This window comes from Acomys russatus, chromosome 14 (genome assembly GCF_903995435.1).
Source record: "Acomys russatus chromosome 14, mAcoRus1.1, whole genome shotgun sequence".
NCBI classification, from domain to species: domain Eukaryota; kingdom Metazoa; phylum Chordata; class Mammalia; order Rodentia; family Muridae; genus Acomys; species Acomys russatus.
Genome location: NC_067150.1, coordinates 25,483,526 through 25,499,726, shown reverse-complemented (window position 1 = coordinate 25,499,726; position 16,201 = coordinate 25,483,526). Strand labels below are relative to the sequence as shown.

The 16,201-nt window shown below is 46.7% G+C and overlaps 1 protein-coding gene across 1 annotated transcript in view; it reads left to right on the top strand.

Moving 5' to 3' along the window:
- Positions 1-13,629, top strand: part of Barx2 (BARX homeobox 2) — a 66,892-nt gene extending 53,263 nt beyond the window's left edge. Inside the window, exons 3-4 of the mRNA XM_051156127.1 lie at positions 3,354-3,438; positions 12,587-13,629. Coding sequence (XP_051012084.1) covers positions 3,354-3,438; positions 12,587-12,853 — 352 coding nt within the window. The 3' untranslated portion in view covers positions 12,854-13,629. The remainder of the gene's footprint in view (positions 1-3,353; positions 3,439-12,586) is intronic.
- The last annotated feature ends 2,572 nt before the right edge of the window (positions 13,630-16,201 follow it).

Genomic DNA, 16,201 nt, shown 5'->3' with positions numbered 1-16,201 from the left:
GTATAGGTGTGGATGGGGGTAGGAAGGACCTCATATGCGTGGCTGAGGAACAGAGTCTGGCTGTTGGGGTACTCACTGGTCCATAAGGGGCAGATTTACGTTTTAGAATCATGGCTTTGGTAGCACCATAACTGATGGCCTACAGGCAAGTGATGGGGCAGAGAAGCCAGTTATAAAAGAATCTAGGGATGGCTGCAGGGAATAGAGAGGAGTGAGGAGAAGCGAGGTTGTGGGGATGTTTGAAAATAAAATGGGAAGAACTGACCCTGGATGAGGAAGAAATGTGAGAGTGGAGTGTCCAGTAGTTCCCGAATGAGGCAGGTTACTAGGAAGCAAGGATGCTATTCATGGAAGCCAAAAGGCCAGCTCAGGCTGGGGCTAATGGGGAAAGGTGAGCTTTGCTTTGAACATTCACGTTGTGGGTCGCATTTGGGCAGACAGGTCTGTGAGTTGGGCATTAAAACACGTGGTTCCCCAGGTAGCAGGTAACTAAGCTTCATGGACTTGTGTAACCAGGTGGAGCAGCCATCAATGTTGGTTGCATGGTTGTGTATCTAAGAGGCTTCAGGAAGTATGAGTAAAAGTTAGGCTTATTTCTCAGAAAACTAGAAAACAGAGAGGGAGTGGTGGTGGTTAGAGCTTAATAAATCTTGGGGCTCCCTGCTACTTGCCCAGGCATCTCAGTGACCCACGCAGACCTGATTCCCTTGCCTAGGGAGGACTCCATCTGGCTGGTATTGAAGCTGACGCCTCAACCTGCCCTCTCTGGTGTTCCCCCACCTCCCTACGTGACCAGAGCCATGGGCACTCCTTCCTCCCACAGCTCCTGCTCTTCCCCTCTGCGTTTGTTTCTCCAGTTTCCTAGGTGACTCCAGTTGAGTGAATATGCAGGGAAGTGAGAATTTGTAACGGTGGCAGGTAATGAGAGGAAGCCGATGACAGTGAGACGTTTTCTGCAGCCAGTGTGAGTCAAGGATGCATTTTTCCCAAGTGAGCTCACAGCGTTTGCTAATGCCACGGCAGAACTGTGAACCTTCCACTGACTAATGCACCTGATGGCCTCAGGTGAACCAGGATCAGGAAAACCCTGTAGGAGCCGGAAAGGACCCTTAGGACCACCAGAGCCTAGAGTGACCCTGGGACCAGAACTGTGGGGTCACCCTAGATTGCTGGTTCATAATGAATGACTGCATAGGGCCTCGTGCTTCACTGAAGGGCAGAGCTAAGTGCTGTTGGCGTTGGGAGTTAGTGCTTTGGCCAGCAAACCATTTTCAATGAAATGCTTAGCTGCCATGAGCTCCCTTACAGGGACCATCAGGTATATGGGAATGCAGCTGTAAGACAGGCTCAAACAGTCTTTTGAAGGCACGTTCTATTTTTAAAATTACTATTAAAGGCTTAGCTATTGTACCATGATCCGAGCAGGAGTCTTCGGCCTCTGTGCCTTTGAGTACCGGGAGTTGGCTGATGCCAGGGGTCAGAGGCCAGGGTCAGTGCCAATACTGGGTGTCCTCATGTAGAGAAAGCTGCGGCCAAAGTATTGCACCTAGACTGCCTGTGACTGATGTTTGAGCCTGTGCAGACTTGCAAGTAGCAATTCTAAGAAATGTGGTGGCCTCCAAGCAGTGGTGGTCGCTGCTCAAACTGTTGTACAAGTCTGATGTACAAGTCTGAAATGCTTCACTGAGCAGGGTTGGAACTCGGGGGAGGCTTCAGGCAGGCAGCTCATGTTTCCTCAGATTTCCTGTCCCTCCAGATGGTACCCAGGTAACCACATAGGCCCCTGGATGCAGCCTTGAAAACTAAAGATAGAAACAACTAATTGTCCCCTTGTATTCCATGTGCTATTTGGAGTGTTGGCTGCTCCCTCAGGCTGTGGCACCTCTGTTTCCCTTCGGTTGTTCTGCTTTGTGAAGTGTTGTGAGGTGGGGCCTTACACAGAAGGTGATGGACAAATCAGACCTGGGTGGATTTCACTCTTGCTCCATGATCCAGGAGTCAGCAAAAATGGAGCCAGAAGGGTGTTTATTTCAGGCTTTTTGGGCCACATGGCCCGCCCCAGCTACTCAAGTCTGCTGATGTAGCACAGAGGTCTCCACGAGCAAGATGAAAACAAACGAACGTGTCTGTGTTCCAATAAACTTTATTTAAAAGAAAATCAAGTATCAGGAAGAGATTGGCCACATTAGTGAGAAATTCTAAAATCTCTCTGAGATTTAAATCATTTTATCTGCAAAATGGGAATAATTACTCCAACCTCAGCGTGATGAAAAGATAGCACTGGGCAGGGGCTTGGCATGGGTCTGGGATGCTGTCACGCTCTAGAAATGGTCGCCGTGTGTTGGAACTGCCACCCTTAGGGCTTTTCAGAAGGCCATAGAGAAAAGTGGAGACACGGTGAGCCTGGAAAGCAGGAGAGACCATGGATTTAATGCTCCCTTGGACTCTTTAAGGTTCTACATTCTGATCACTGTAATAATTTAGGGCAGCTACGATTAAGTTCCTGGGGCTGAAGAGAAGGCTCAGTGGCTGAGTCCCTAGCTTCCCGAGTACAAGGGCGGAAGTCCAGACCTCCAGAACCTACATGAAAATTGGGCAGATGTGGCTGCTGCCTGCAAGCCCAGCACTTAGTAGTCAGAGACAGGACATGCCCGTGGCTTCAACAAGATACCCTGTCTCAATAAATAAAGTGGAATGTAATAAAGAGGATGCCTGACATCAACTTTGGGTTTCCACGCACATCACACACAAAAATACACACACCTAACCATATACATACGTATATGCAAAGATATTTCCAAGCGCTGCTTTGTGATTTAGTAATGCAGTAGGTAACTTTGTGAGCATAAATTAAGTGGAGGACTTTGTCTTGAGCTGGGGGGCGCTGAAATAACAAGCACTCTGAAGATAGCTGAACAGACAGCATGGTCCGTTGGGGGCATCCTGGGAGCTGGGAGGCTCGCCTGCTGGAGGTGGATCTGCAGTCATGAGTGGGATTCTCAGAGAAGTATAGCCTCGCCTTGTAGTTCCAGTTTTTTTGGGGGGTGGGGATCAAAACATACATTTTATAGAGGATCAGGGTGGAGACCAAAGGCTCAGCTATCCAGGTTCATTTCCCAGAGAGAATGAATCTAAGACAAGGGTTCTCGGATGTGGCCACTATTTCTAAGTTTTCCAGCGTCCTGTGCAGTGTTCTCAGAAGGGTGACGTTCTTCCTCTTGGGGACCGACTGGCTTAGTGGTGGCAGTCTGAGGTTTAGCAGCAAGTGCCTGGTGCTAGCTAGCATCTATCTATCTACCTCTCTCGTTCTCTCCTTCCTTCCTCACCCTCCCTTTGTGTCTCATGCCTTCTAGGTTGGACTTGGCCCAGTCTCTGGGACTCACTCAGCTGCAAGTGAAGACTTGGTATCAGAACCGCAGGATGAAATGGAAGAAGATGGTAAGCAGGCCAAGGACAGGGAGTGTAACCCCGAGTGGGAAGATGGTCCACCTTGGGGCTGCTAGGAAGACTTCCCACCTCGGGGCTGCTGGCAAGACTTCCCACCTCCGGGCTGCTGGGATGCAGGGCGGCTTCAAGAAAGGAAGGCCTTCTGAGCTGCTGGCTGTAGAGGGAGGCTGTTTGAATTTGACCTCATTTTTAAAAAATATTTTAATGTTTTTTTTATTCTTCTCTCATATATTACATCCTGACTGAAATTTCCCCTCCTTCCCCTGAGCCTCTCTCCCCACCCCCCCCCCAAACATCCCCTCTCCCCCAGATCTACTCCCTCCTCCCCTCAGAGAAGAGCAGGACTCCCAGAGACATCAACCAAACAGGGCATCACAAGCTACAAGAAGACCAGGCACACACTATCACATCAAGGCTGGACGAAGGCAACCCAGTAGGAGGGAAAGGGTCCCACAAGTAGGCTAAAGGGTCAGGGACAGGCTCCACTCCCACTGTTGGGATTTCCACAAGAACACCAGCCATAACATATATGTAGAGGCCCTGAGTCGAGCCCCTACAGGCTCCCTGATCTCTGCAGGTTCTCATTAGTCCTAGTAGGTTGACTCTGCGGGCCCTGTTCTTGTGGTGTGTCCCTGACCCCTCCAGTTCCTCCAGTCCTTCCTCCCCATCCTCCATTGGACTCCCTGAGCTCCATCTAAGGCTTGGCTGTGGTACTCTGCCTCTGCTCCCATCAGTTGCTGGATGAAGTCTCTCTGGCTCTTTGATGACGATTCTGCTAGGCTCTGGTCCCAGCACACTCTAGGACCAACTGTAGGTCAAAGGTTTTGTGGCTGATTTGGTGTCCCCATCCTTCCACTTGAGCCCTTGCCTGGTTACAGAAGATGGCCGACTCAGGCTCTGTGCTGCTCATTGCTAGGAGTCTTTCCTAGGGTTACTCTCGTAGATTCTATGGAGTTTCCATTGCGCTTGCTAGGTTTCCACCTTCCCCCCACCCCCACGGAATGCCCCCAACTCCAGTCATTTCTCCCAGCATTTTATCCCCACTCTCCACCCCATCCAAGGCCTCCTGTTCCCAACCCCACCTATTCCCAGTCAGCCTGTGAAATCTCTTCTATTTCCTCCATCCCCCATCCCCCGGGAGATCCTTTCATCCCAGCTAAGTCCTCCTTGTTGCTTAGCCTCTCTGGTTGACCTCATTTCTTAACCAGAGAAATTTTAATGTTTTCAGTTTCCTTAGAAATCAAAGAAGAAAGCCTGCAAGCCCCTCAGCTGCTATTCTGAACTGCACCATCTAGTGCAGCATCTCCCAGCAACAGCTAAGCACTCTCTGGCAATAGTCATTAAAAAAAAAAAAAAAAAGCATGCTTCTGTGCCTGTATCCTTGAATGCAGGAATCTTGAAACCTGGTGCCCATCATAGTCACTGGGTAGCAGGATAAGCAGCAAACCCCCCTCCCCCATGCCAGGGATTCTGATTTCAGAGACCCATGGCAGGGCTGGGAACAAGCCATGTTATTTCAAAAAATGCTCTCTTCAACTTTCTCACCTCACAGTGGCCTATTAGACTGTGAACTTGGGGTGCAGCCAGAACCCTCATAATGCAGTCACTTCCTTGAAGCCCCACTTTTGAACATTTTGCATTAGGATGATGCTGTGAACACACTTCACACCCGAACTGCACCATTGCTGTCCACCCCATTCCCCACCCAGCCCGCCCCCCACCCTCCTTCCACTAGCCATCCCTGTCCGAGGCACCACAGGAAAGAAAAGAAAATGTAACTTCTGCTTCCAGGGTGCAGGACGCTTCAGTGCCAGTTGTTTAGTTTGAGGTGGTAAACCCCACAAGAGCTCAGTGGTGCTATAGCGAAGACAGCTGCAGACAGACGTTGAAACCGAAGGACTATGAAATTCAGGCAAATAGAGTCATTCTAAAAGTTCCAGAAGGCTCTACACATATGAAGCTTCGGGTGGAAACTGAGGGTGCGTAGGTGTTGTTCTGTTAAGGAAGCAAGTTTGGGAGTGAGAGGTGCTGGCCTGCATTCCCTTGCATGCCCCTCCCTGCCCATTTTGGGCACGTCCCTATTGGTTCTTTTTCTTTTAAGTTCCACCACCTACCTCTTTCTTCATTAATCATCATCGTGGAAATCAATGTCTCCCGTGTAGCTGAGCATTGTTTGAATCGGTTATCAGCGATCTGCTCATGAGTCATATGAGCCACGAACTGACAGCCAGTCCTCTCGGCCAGCACCGCCCAGTCCCCCCGTGGGACTGCGCATGTGCCTCGGGCTCTGACATCACTTGTTTTTCATCAGCCACTACCGCGCTGGCACAGTTGTGGAGTAGTTCACGATAAGTATCAACCATACACTTCAAAATGGACGTAACTCAGCAGATTTACTCAGAGAGCATTCTAGGCAAAGCAAGTTCAGGTCCCTTCAGAGCTTTTAGTTTATGTCAGCAATGACGACATACGGGCGGCTAATTCACATTGGGTAATAGGGGACGAAGTGACAAGCTGAAGCTGTCCCTGGAAACCTTCAAAATGTTCTGTGGTCCTTTTGTGTTTCCACATGGTGGCTGTGAGTGTGGGTGCAAGTCACGAAACTGAAAAGGACTGTGGGAGGAGAAAGAAGGGTTGAAGGGACAGGACAGATGAGGTGAGGGGTACCAGGGGGGCAGTGAGGAGTACAAGGGAAGAGGATGGGGAGAGAGGGAGGAAGGTCATCACAAACAAATGATGTTTGAAAGCACTTAATGAAGTTAATGCTTTGTGTGCTAATTAAAACACGCAGAATATAAAGATGTTTTCAGTTGTCATTGAGACAGACCTGAAAACTAAGTTACACAGAGTAATCAGGGTGACAGGGGAAGGGTGACAGGCTTCAGGAGCAGGGAGGAGGAGGGAGGGCTGTGTAGGAGAGGCACCATTAAGCTGGTTTCAGTGCATGAATGAGGAGGTGTCCAGTGATGGTGGGGAATGGACTGCGGGAAGAAGGAAGGGGCTGGAGGCCTGGGGGCGCTCAGGAACTTCAAAATGGCCGAAGCCACACACAAGGCAAGGCGTTCAGTCGGGAGTGTTGAGTTCTGATTCCTTCAGAACAGCAGGGCATTGTTGAGCTGTAGATTGCTTCACATATTTTCCTGCTAAAAACTCTTTCAAGGCTATCTCTTCAGGTACTGAGAAGGAAAGAAAAAGATAATTGGGTAATAAAGATGTCTCAAGGCTAGTAACCTAATTGGAACTGGAAAAAGATTAGCATTTGATTCTCAGACTCACTCTTGAGGCTGCCAAGGACAAAGCTGCCAAGAGCAAGATAGGATCTCTGACGAGTTTTGACTGGTCAGCATCTGTAACCTATAGCGGGTTGAGCCCATTAAGTTTTGCACATTAGCTGGGAGTCTTGTCCTGTACTCTATGTCTCTGGATCCACAGCATTCCTAGCGGGATGGAAATGTCTCATTATTCAGTGGTCTGCAGTATTAAAATCCAGTTGTCTTCTGAAAGAGGATCCAACCCCACTCCAGGATGTGGGTGGATTATACCGTCACACACAGGTGCCGCCAGCTTTTACACTGTCTCCAAAGAGTCAACAGTTCGGTGAAAACTGTTACCAGTTGTAACTCTGGAGAGGTTACTGTGTGTCTCCTTGCTAAAGCCTCACATCTACTTCACAGGGTTGTGCTGTCTGAGGTAACATCTATAAAATGCCTAGGACAGTGCTTGCCACACGGGATTCGGACAAGCAATATTAGCCACCGTTGTTATTAGTTTTTATTATTGACAAAATCCATATTTTGTCATCTGAACTTTTAGAGGCCACGAGGGGTAAAGGGAAAGTGAATTCTACAGACTTCTACGGCCCCTCAAGCTTCTCTTTTGGTTGAGAGGAGTCGTGTGTGTTGTTGGTCCCTGGTTTGGCACAGAGACACAGTTCAAGACCTAATGTGACATTGGGTCTTCCGGTTGGGACAAAGAGCTAATGTGAGCAGTGATGCTGTGGGAGAGGTCCATGCAGGATGACCCAGTCTTCTCTCTGGGCATCACTGAAACCGTCATCAATTTCATGGTCCCAACTTGGGGGAGGAGGGAACGAGAAGCAAACATTCACTAAGTCCATAAGCCTGCATCCGTTGGGAGAGTGCAAAGGAATAGGAAACAGTAAAAACAGCAGTGTGCCTTACGTGCACAGTAAGCAGAGTGAAATGTTGCTGAGAACGGTAGAGTTGAGTAGTTTGGGGTCTCATGTTTAAGTCCAGCTCTGCCCTTAGCTCAGTTTGATCCCTACAAGCTCTTTCAGTCAACTGCTTTCTGTTTTGAAGGGACAGGAATAAAGACATACCCTTCTACACCGTCATCCCATTCTCTCTGAGGTGACTGTCTGAACCCCATCTAAGTACCTCAGGAAGCGCCATCTTGACACCCTCAGCCACAGGACATTCCAATGCCTAGACTTTCAAGTCCAGAGGAGGGCCACCAACAGACACAGCCACTAAAGTCTTCCAGGTGTTTTGTGAGTGACAGAGAGAAGCACAACTTCATGCCTAGTGGGCTGCCCGGCCTCTCTGGGCTAAGGAACAAATGGTCTCTAGGAATTGTCGGGGAAGCAAGCCCCTAGAGAGGTGCAGGGTGCATGTGAGTGTGCAGTCCTGGCTCAGGGCGGGTGCGGGGATAATTGCATGTCTCAGGTGCACCGGGAGGCTGGGGGCCAGAGGTCGATGCGGAAAGCAGCCAGGGGGGTAGTTCTCTCCTAGTTATTGCACTGGAATGTTTATTCCATTTAGAAAATGGTCTGATTGTTTTAAGTTTTTTTTTTTTTTTTTTTTTTTCATGCTGTAGGAAAACAGCCAGGTGGGGTAGATCCAAGCTGTGTGGGTGGTGTTCTCTAATTGCTGGGCTGGACTTTCTTTTGCCAATTAGATGGCTTCCTTAGACCTGCCCTTTTCTAACTTGATTACTGCATGGGGCAACTGCTTTTTGTATAACCTCTTTCATACCCAGTGGAGCGGCTTTCAACATGTAGATTCCGTCTTGGCACAGTCAGGCACTTTCAAAAGCACTGACATCAAAATCAGATACTGACTTACACAAAAAGGAATACAGGGTGTTGTCTCCCTAGAGGTGATTTCTGTTAGTGTCTATCTATACCTTGCTAAAGGTCACTTCATACCTCCGTGTGAGCTGTCTGGACAGGCTCTTCAAATAAGTCAAGAGGAATTGCAGCTGGAAAGAGGTGTTTATTGAGAACATATAGTTTTCCTGGCCCTCATACACAAAAATTAACTCGAAGCAGATCTACATAAGAACTAAAACCATAAATGCCTTCGAAGAGAACATAAGTATTTTTGACTTAGGATTAAACAAGGCCTTTCTATATATGACACAGAAATCACTAGCAACAACAGAAAAATTAAGTTGTATTTTATGAAAGTTAAAACTTTTGTACTATGAAAGATACCATCACAAAGTGAAAAGAATAAAGAGAAAGAAAAAAGGGAAAAGAGAGCCCTCAGAACGGGAACAAATATTCTCAAATGTCCTATCTGATAAGGAACATGTATCTAGATTTTTTTTTAAGAAGCCAAAAACCTCTCACAATGTATTCTAAAGAGACAGTTTGAACAAATTGACATACAGATCGTCGCCCAGTGAGCTCATATACACCAAAGCAACAGTATACAGACTGAGCAGGCTGCACTACATACTGAGGGAAATTTTAGATCAACAATTAAAACAAAGAAGGCCTTGAATTTGAGAGAGGCCAATACAGGCAAGGGCGGCGGCGGCGCATGAGAAGGGTTGAAGGACGGGAATGATGATTATATTTTAATTAAAATTTATTTTAAAAAGATGTACAAGTAGCCAATAAGCACAGGAAAAGCTGCTCAGCATTGTTAGCCATCAAGGAAATGAAACCGAAACCACAGTGAGATCCTACTTTGCACTAGCTAGGACGGCTATAATCAGGAAGGCGTAATGACAAATGTTGGTGAGGAAGTGGAAAATTGAAATCCACACACATTGTTGGCTGCGATGTCCAGTAGCATGGCTACTTTAGAAAAAGCCCTCAGAGTGTTAATCATAGAGGTGCCATACGATGCAGCAACTCCACTTTTGGGTACAGACCTGAAAGAGGTCCAAGCAGAGACTTGAAGAAATGCTTGTTGGCATCACAGCAGCATCATTCACAGAGCCCAAAAGTGGGGCTAACCTGTACGTCCATCAGCACATTTTGATAATGACATAAAGTGAGTGTTATTTTCTGGTGTGTGCTACAACACAGATGGATCTTCAGAACACTGTGTCAAGTGAAGTAAGCAAAGCCCACACATTATGATTGTGCTTATATGAACTGTCCAGGATGGATCCATCTCTAAGGAGAAAGGGAAGATTGTTAATTGCTGATGTGCAGGACAAGGAGGTTGTGGGGATTTGATGCTGATGGGTGTAAGGTTTCTATTGGGGAATGAGGAAAAATGCTCTAAAACTTCATCGCAGTGATAGTTGCCCAAGTTGGCAATTATACTAAACATAGTTGAACTGGGCAGTTTAAACACATGAAGCATGAATGCAAATTATATTATCAAAGCTGTTTTAATAAGAACATAAGGTTTGTTGAGTTATTTCACTCCTTAAAGTTCAGCTCAGGAAGGTCCTTGAAGAAAGAGACAGGGCCGATCAGTACCCAGTGACTACATGGAAAGGTCTTGGCAGCTGAAGTGTCAGGAGAGATCTGTCCCTAAGGAGCTTCTGTGCAGATGGAGAATATAGCAGTAAGTCAGAGATGTTCTGTAGCTTGGATCTAGACGGGCTCCAAAGGCCCATGTGTAGGATGGAAGCTCCGTCTCTAGTCTGTAGTGTTGTTGGCGGTGGAGGAATGATCTAGCTCTAAGAAGTGGAGCCTAGTGGAAGGCAGTTAGGCCACTGGGAATTGTCCTTGAGTGGATCCTGGGACCCCAGCTCCTCCAGTTTCTCTTTGCTTCCTGAACACACGAAGTCAGCAGCGTGTTCGATTCTCCCACATGATATGCTGCCTTCACCGTATGTCCAAAAGCAGTGGGCCAGCCACGAAGTAAAACCACTAAAGCTGTGAGCGAAGCTAAACCTTTCCTTCAGGTAGGCTTGTTCGTCTCAGGTGTTATTCCACAGAAATATGAGCCTAGTTAATACAGAAAGTAGCAAAAATATCTCCTACCCCTTCTCTTATTTAATTCAAGCACCCTCAAAGCTTTTTTACACCACCTGCCTGGAATATTAGCTACACAGAACCAGAGATTGGAGGTGGTGGAGGAAGTAAAACTGTGAATACTGAAAAAAAAAATGACTTCTACAGGTCTCATGGGGGTTCTTGTATAGATCACAAGACGGATAAGTATATAAATCTTTTATAGCAACAAAGGCCACTTGGAGTGTGGTTTTATATATGTGTGTGTATATGTGTGTGTGTGTGTATGTATATATATATATTTATTTGAGAATTTCATACATGTGTACAGTATATATTGGTCATAGCCACCTCCTCATTCTCCTGGAGACTATTTCGTTTGAACTAGAGTCTTAGGTAGCTCAGCTTGCCTTAAACTTGTTATATAAGCAAAACCAACTCTGACCTCCTGATCCACTTGCCTCCACCTCCCAACTTCTGGGATAACAGACATATGTCACCATGCTGTACTTTTGGTCTTCTCTCAAGTTTCTGAAGTGTTTATTGAGAAGGGTTCAGTCCATGGTGGTTGTCAAGTGCCTTCTGTGCGTATGCAGTGGGAGGGACCAGCAAGTATGCATGTGCAGAGAGTATTTTCATCAAAGTTCTCATAGGGCACATAGGGAGAGAATTTGATTGCCTTGAGGGAGCAGTGCAGAGAGGCTTTCAAAAGATGTCAGCCAGGGAGAGGCTGTTCTGAGCAGAAAAAAAACTGCCTTGCGGCAAACACTCTGGTTTCTCATGCATGCGAAGGGTTGTTCCCAGTCATCTTGTGGCAGAAGGTACTCTGAGACCCATTTTACAGATTAGGAAACTGAGGTTTGGATTTCCTTAGAGAGCTCCCCAAAGACAAAGCCGAGAAGTGATGGGGTTGGGATTTAGCCTTTGTGGGTATAAGTCTTCCTATGGTGGCCTCTTTTAGCAAGACAGGAGAATATATTTTATAACACCTTTCTCTCTGGCAACAGACATTCTTGTAAATGATCCTTGGTGGAAATTTAGAAAATAACTTAATATAAAAGATTATCCATTATCCCTTTTTTCCCCCCTGAGATAGGATTTCTCTGTGTATCGCTAGCTGTCCTGGAACTCTCTCTGTAGACCAGACTGGCCTCGAACTCGCAGAGATGTGCCCACCTCAGCCTCCGAGTGCTGGGATTAAAGGCGCGCACCACCACACCCAGCTTTACCCATTACCTTGATAATGCAAATGAGGCAGCATATAGCTGTCTAGTATCAAAGTCGGACTACACTGTATCATATGTATTTTTTATAAAAATATATTGATGATATTTCCCAAGCAAACACTCTGATATATAATAATTATTTCAGTTGTCAAGAATGTCCCTTTGAAATTTATTGTAACCATCTGACTTTTAGGGTACCCTCCTAACTTTCCTGTTATAACCACTGTTGGTTGAATATGTTTTGCAGATCAACCTATTTTTTTTTAGACATAAGTAAGAGCTGAGAATTTGTCCGGTGGAATTTCTTTTTAAAAGGGGGTTTATATTTTAAAGCTTTTTAAAGTGAATTGTCAGATTGTCTTGAAAAGACAGTCCACCGTCCATTTTCACACGAATGTGTTTATTTTCCTGCTTGCTTCAGATCCTGTTTTTTCAATCTGTCAGTTCCATAGTTATCTCCTTAGCATTTGAATGCTTAATTTTCTTTCGCTACTAAAGGAGGTGACTTTTTTTTTCTGTGTTTATGATCAGAGTATTACATGTCAAAGTATGCAATGCTGACTAAAAGTCCACTGAACAGGGAAGAAGCTGGCTACTGGGGGGAGGGGTGGCCTTAAAATACGTGTTGCCAAACCCTGTGTCTTTGCTATTGGGGAGGGAAACTACACTGTAGTGTTTGACGGTGGCCCAGGAGCAGGAGGGAGAGATTGCTCGGATTCAATAACTTCTCTCCTTTTTTTTTCCCACATAGGTTCTTAAAGGTGGACAGGAAGCACCCACAAAGCCTAAGGGGCGTCCCAAGAAGAACTCCATTCCCACATCAGAGGAGATTGAAGCTGAAGAGAAGATGAACAGCCAGACCCAGAGCCAGGAGCAATTGGAGTCCTTGCAGGGACCCGAGGCGTCCTCTGATACCCAAGAGCCCAAAGCATGCCATGTCCCCTCGGAGGTGGCAGAACCATTTCACCAGCCCCAGGAGTTGCCAGAAGCTTCCTCTGAACCCCCACCATTAAGCTAAAATAAAGTTCTTTGGGGGAAGGGGGAGACTGGGAAGAAGGGAAGAGAGACAGCAAGGAGACTCTGGAAGGACGGAAGGCCTCTAAAGACTAGTGACGCATGGGTAGAGGAGCATGGCCTGTGTTCCTCCTCCCGGCAGCATTCTCATCTTGAGCATTTGATGAAGACTTGCTCCTGTGGGACTTCCCCTTCTTGCAAGGCTGTGTTAGCCACAGATGCCCTTGAGGAAGGGAGCTAGAACCTTGGGGCTGACTCCCGGGCTTGGGTGATGGCTGTGGGGTTGGGTACAGCAGCCTGTCAGTGTGGCAGGCTGGCTTGGCCCTCGGTGAGGGCTACTCTTCTCCCTCCCTGCTCCCCTCTGGGCAGCCATCAGCAAAGCAGAGAGAAGTAGGTGGGAGTGCTTGGGAGGCTTACTCAGGCTCCTTGCTGACTCAGTGCTTATTTCTGTAGTTTTAAGAGAATTGAATGTTTTGGATTTTTTTATTATTATTTTTGGAGGTTTGGGTGGGGAAAACTGTTGAAGGCAGACAAAAACAAAATAAAATAATAATGATAAAAAGGAGTTGGAGGGAGTTGTGAGTTACTAGGGACATCTTGAGTCCTGCTTGTCTGTCAGGAGACACGTGTGCCTTTGTACCTTTATAAGATGGTCAGGTGACAAAAAGAACTGATGACCCTTGCCTTTCCTGCTTCATTAAGTTGCCATCCCTGAAGCTGCAAAAGCAGATATGTTAAGATAACTTTTATTTTTTAATTAAAAATAAATCTTTCAAGAAGACTGTCTTCATTATTTGTTTGTTTAGAGAAGTGTCCTATGGGAGAGAGGTAGCCAGTTTCTCTGGACTTTTTTTTCCTCGTCTACAAAGCAAAATTTGGGCCAGACCATTAATGCCTGAGTACAGGAGCCACAGAAGTGCTGCTGTGGTCATGGGGTGAGGGAGCTGAGCAGCTGGGCTGCCCCCAGCAAGCAAAGTCCATAGCCAGTAGCTGTATGGCTGGGACTTAGACTTTAAAAGGTGTGTGTGTGTGTGTGTGTGTGTGTGTGTGTGTGTGTGTGTGTGTGTGTGTGTTTGCATTCTGGAGCCACAGCATGTGTGTGGAGGCCAGAGGACCAACTGTGAGAGTCTGTTCTGTCCTTCTATTGTGTAGAACCTGGTGATTCAACACAGGTCATTAGGCTTGGAGTCAAGTGCCTTCACCTGCTCAGGTGTCTTGCAGCCTGGTCCTTTTGAATAGCCAATTAAAAGACCAAAACTCTATGAAAATAAGCCTTGCTTTTAACCAACCCCTTAAACACAATTCTTTGTATTGGTTTCTCATTTGTCCTCTCAGCTTTTCCTTATAAAGTATCAAACTTAAAAAAAAAAAAGAACAAGTCTTAAGCACAGACTGCCTAGCTGTGCTAAGTGACTTCAGATTTAAAAGTGATGTCCCAGACTGGGTGGTGCCCAGGGGAAGTGCTTCCTTACATGCACAGGGGCCTGGGCTCCACCCCGCACATCAGAGGAAGACAAATAAAAGGTAGTAACAATGCCCCCGGTTTAAATAAGGCCAGGGAGGCACTGGGCAGCAAACATCACGTGTAAAGGTTTGTCCAGCTGTCATGCCCTCTGGCCATGGGGCTTGATTTTTCCTTTGATGGTGTTCTCCTGTGATGCCCTTCAGGACACAACACCTAATTAGTGGCTGGCCAGTCATTGATTACTGTCTCCTCTGTCAAGTTATAGAACTGGAGGATAGCAGGGCCTCAGCGAGGAGGCAGAACTGATTTCTATCTCCGTGAACCAGTCATATAACCTCCTTCAGAGCCAAGCAGGAAAAATATCTGCCTCTGCGTGGCCATCTGACTGCTTGCTTCTCTCCACTGACAAGCAGACAGAGGGCAAGCACAGCCTTGATGTCACCAGGGCCCACTGACATCTTGGCCCCTGAGAAGAGCACAGAAAGCCGCCCTTCTTTTCACTCCTGTGAATAGACAAAGGGGTTAAGGACTTGGCCTCTGAGAACCAGTCTGTGCAGACCACACCCAGCTGCCTGTGCGAGGTGGCTTGTAGCAAGTGAGCAGAAAGCTGTCTCCCTCACCTGTGCCTACCCTGCCAGTACAATTTTACAATCTGCCAACCAGGTGGTGTCACAACAAGCCAAAGAAAGTGCACAGTGGTCAGAGTAAGCACGTGGATGGGTCCAGTTAGACTCCGAGAGCCACTCTCTTCTCCTCACTCTAGGGAAACAGCCATCCTCTCACTGACGGCGTGTGGTCTCTTGGCCCGGGTGCCGGTGATGTCCCTTACTGAGCCGTCTGACATCTCCGGTAACCTTGTGGACCTGTCTGTACACACACATGCTGGTGCTCCCACGAGCTGGGTTCCAGGTGCTTCTGACTCCATCTTACTCCTTGGCCCATCCTCTTTGGTTTGTTTCTTGCCTGGAGGGGTTGAAGACATTTTATGGGAGGATTTAAGACCTGGGATTATCCTTCCTTGTGTTTGGTAAGGCCCAGCCCAAGGGTACCTCCACTGACAAGCTCTTGGCTTATCTGCCAAACTATGAAGTGTATGTTCCTTTTTTCTTCACTTTCTGAGGAATCAAAGACGGGTCAGGCTGGGCCTTTATTATTACTTTCAATTGGCAAATATAGGTTATGCATACTTAAGGCATATCTGATATTCTGAAATCTGCATACAATGTAGAATGGCTACATTAGGCAAATTGGTATTTGCTTTATCTCATATACCATTATTTTGTGGTGAGAATATGAAAACCTATTCTCAGCAATTCTTAATTACATAATGCTTTGAAACCTGTAATCACCATGTTGTACAATAGATCTCTTGAATCTATTCATCCTAACAAATATTTTATTTTTACAAAATGGTTTATTTATTTGTATTTTATATGTGGTGGTGTTTGGTCTGCATGTCTGTCTGTCTGAGGGTGTTGGATCCCCTGGAACTGGAGTTACAAGCAGTTGTGAGCTACCATGTGGGTGTTGGGAATTGAACCTGGGTCTAGAAGAGCAGCCAGTGCTCTTATCTACTAGGTCGTCTCTCCAACCCCATGAAATCTTGTATCCTTTGCCCAGCATCTCTCCGGACGTAGACTCCCATCCCTAACATTTGGTAATTACCATAGCTACACTGTACTTTCATTATGCCCTCAACTTCCTTAGCATCTACACCCTAAGTAAAAACATGCCGTGGTTGTCTTCTGTACATGTCCCCCTTTTCCACTGAAGGTGATGACCTTCAGGCCCATTTATGATAAGATTTCCTTCACTTTTGTGCCAAATAGTATCTCATTGTGGCCAGGTACCAGTTTCTTTATCTGCCTGCCAGTTGGATCCTTTGTT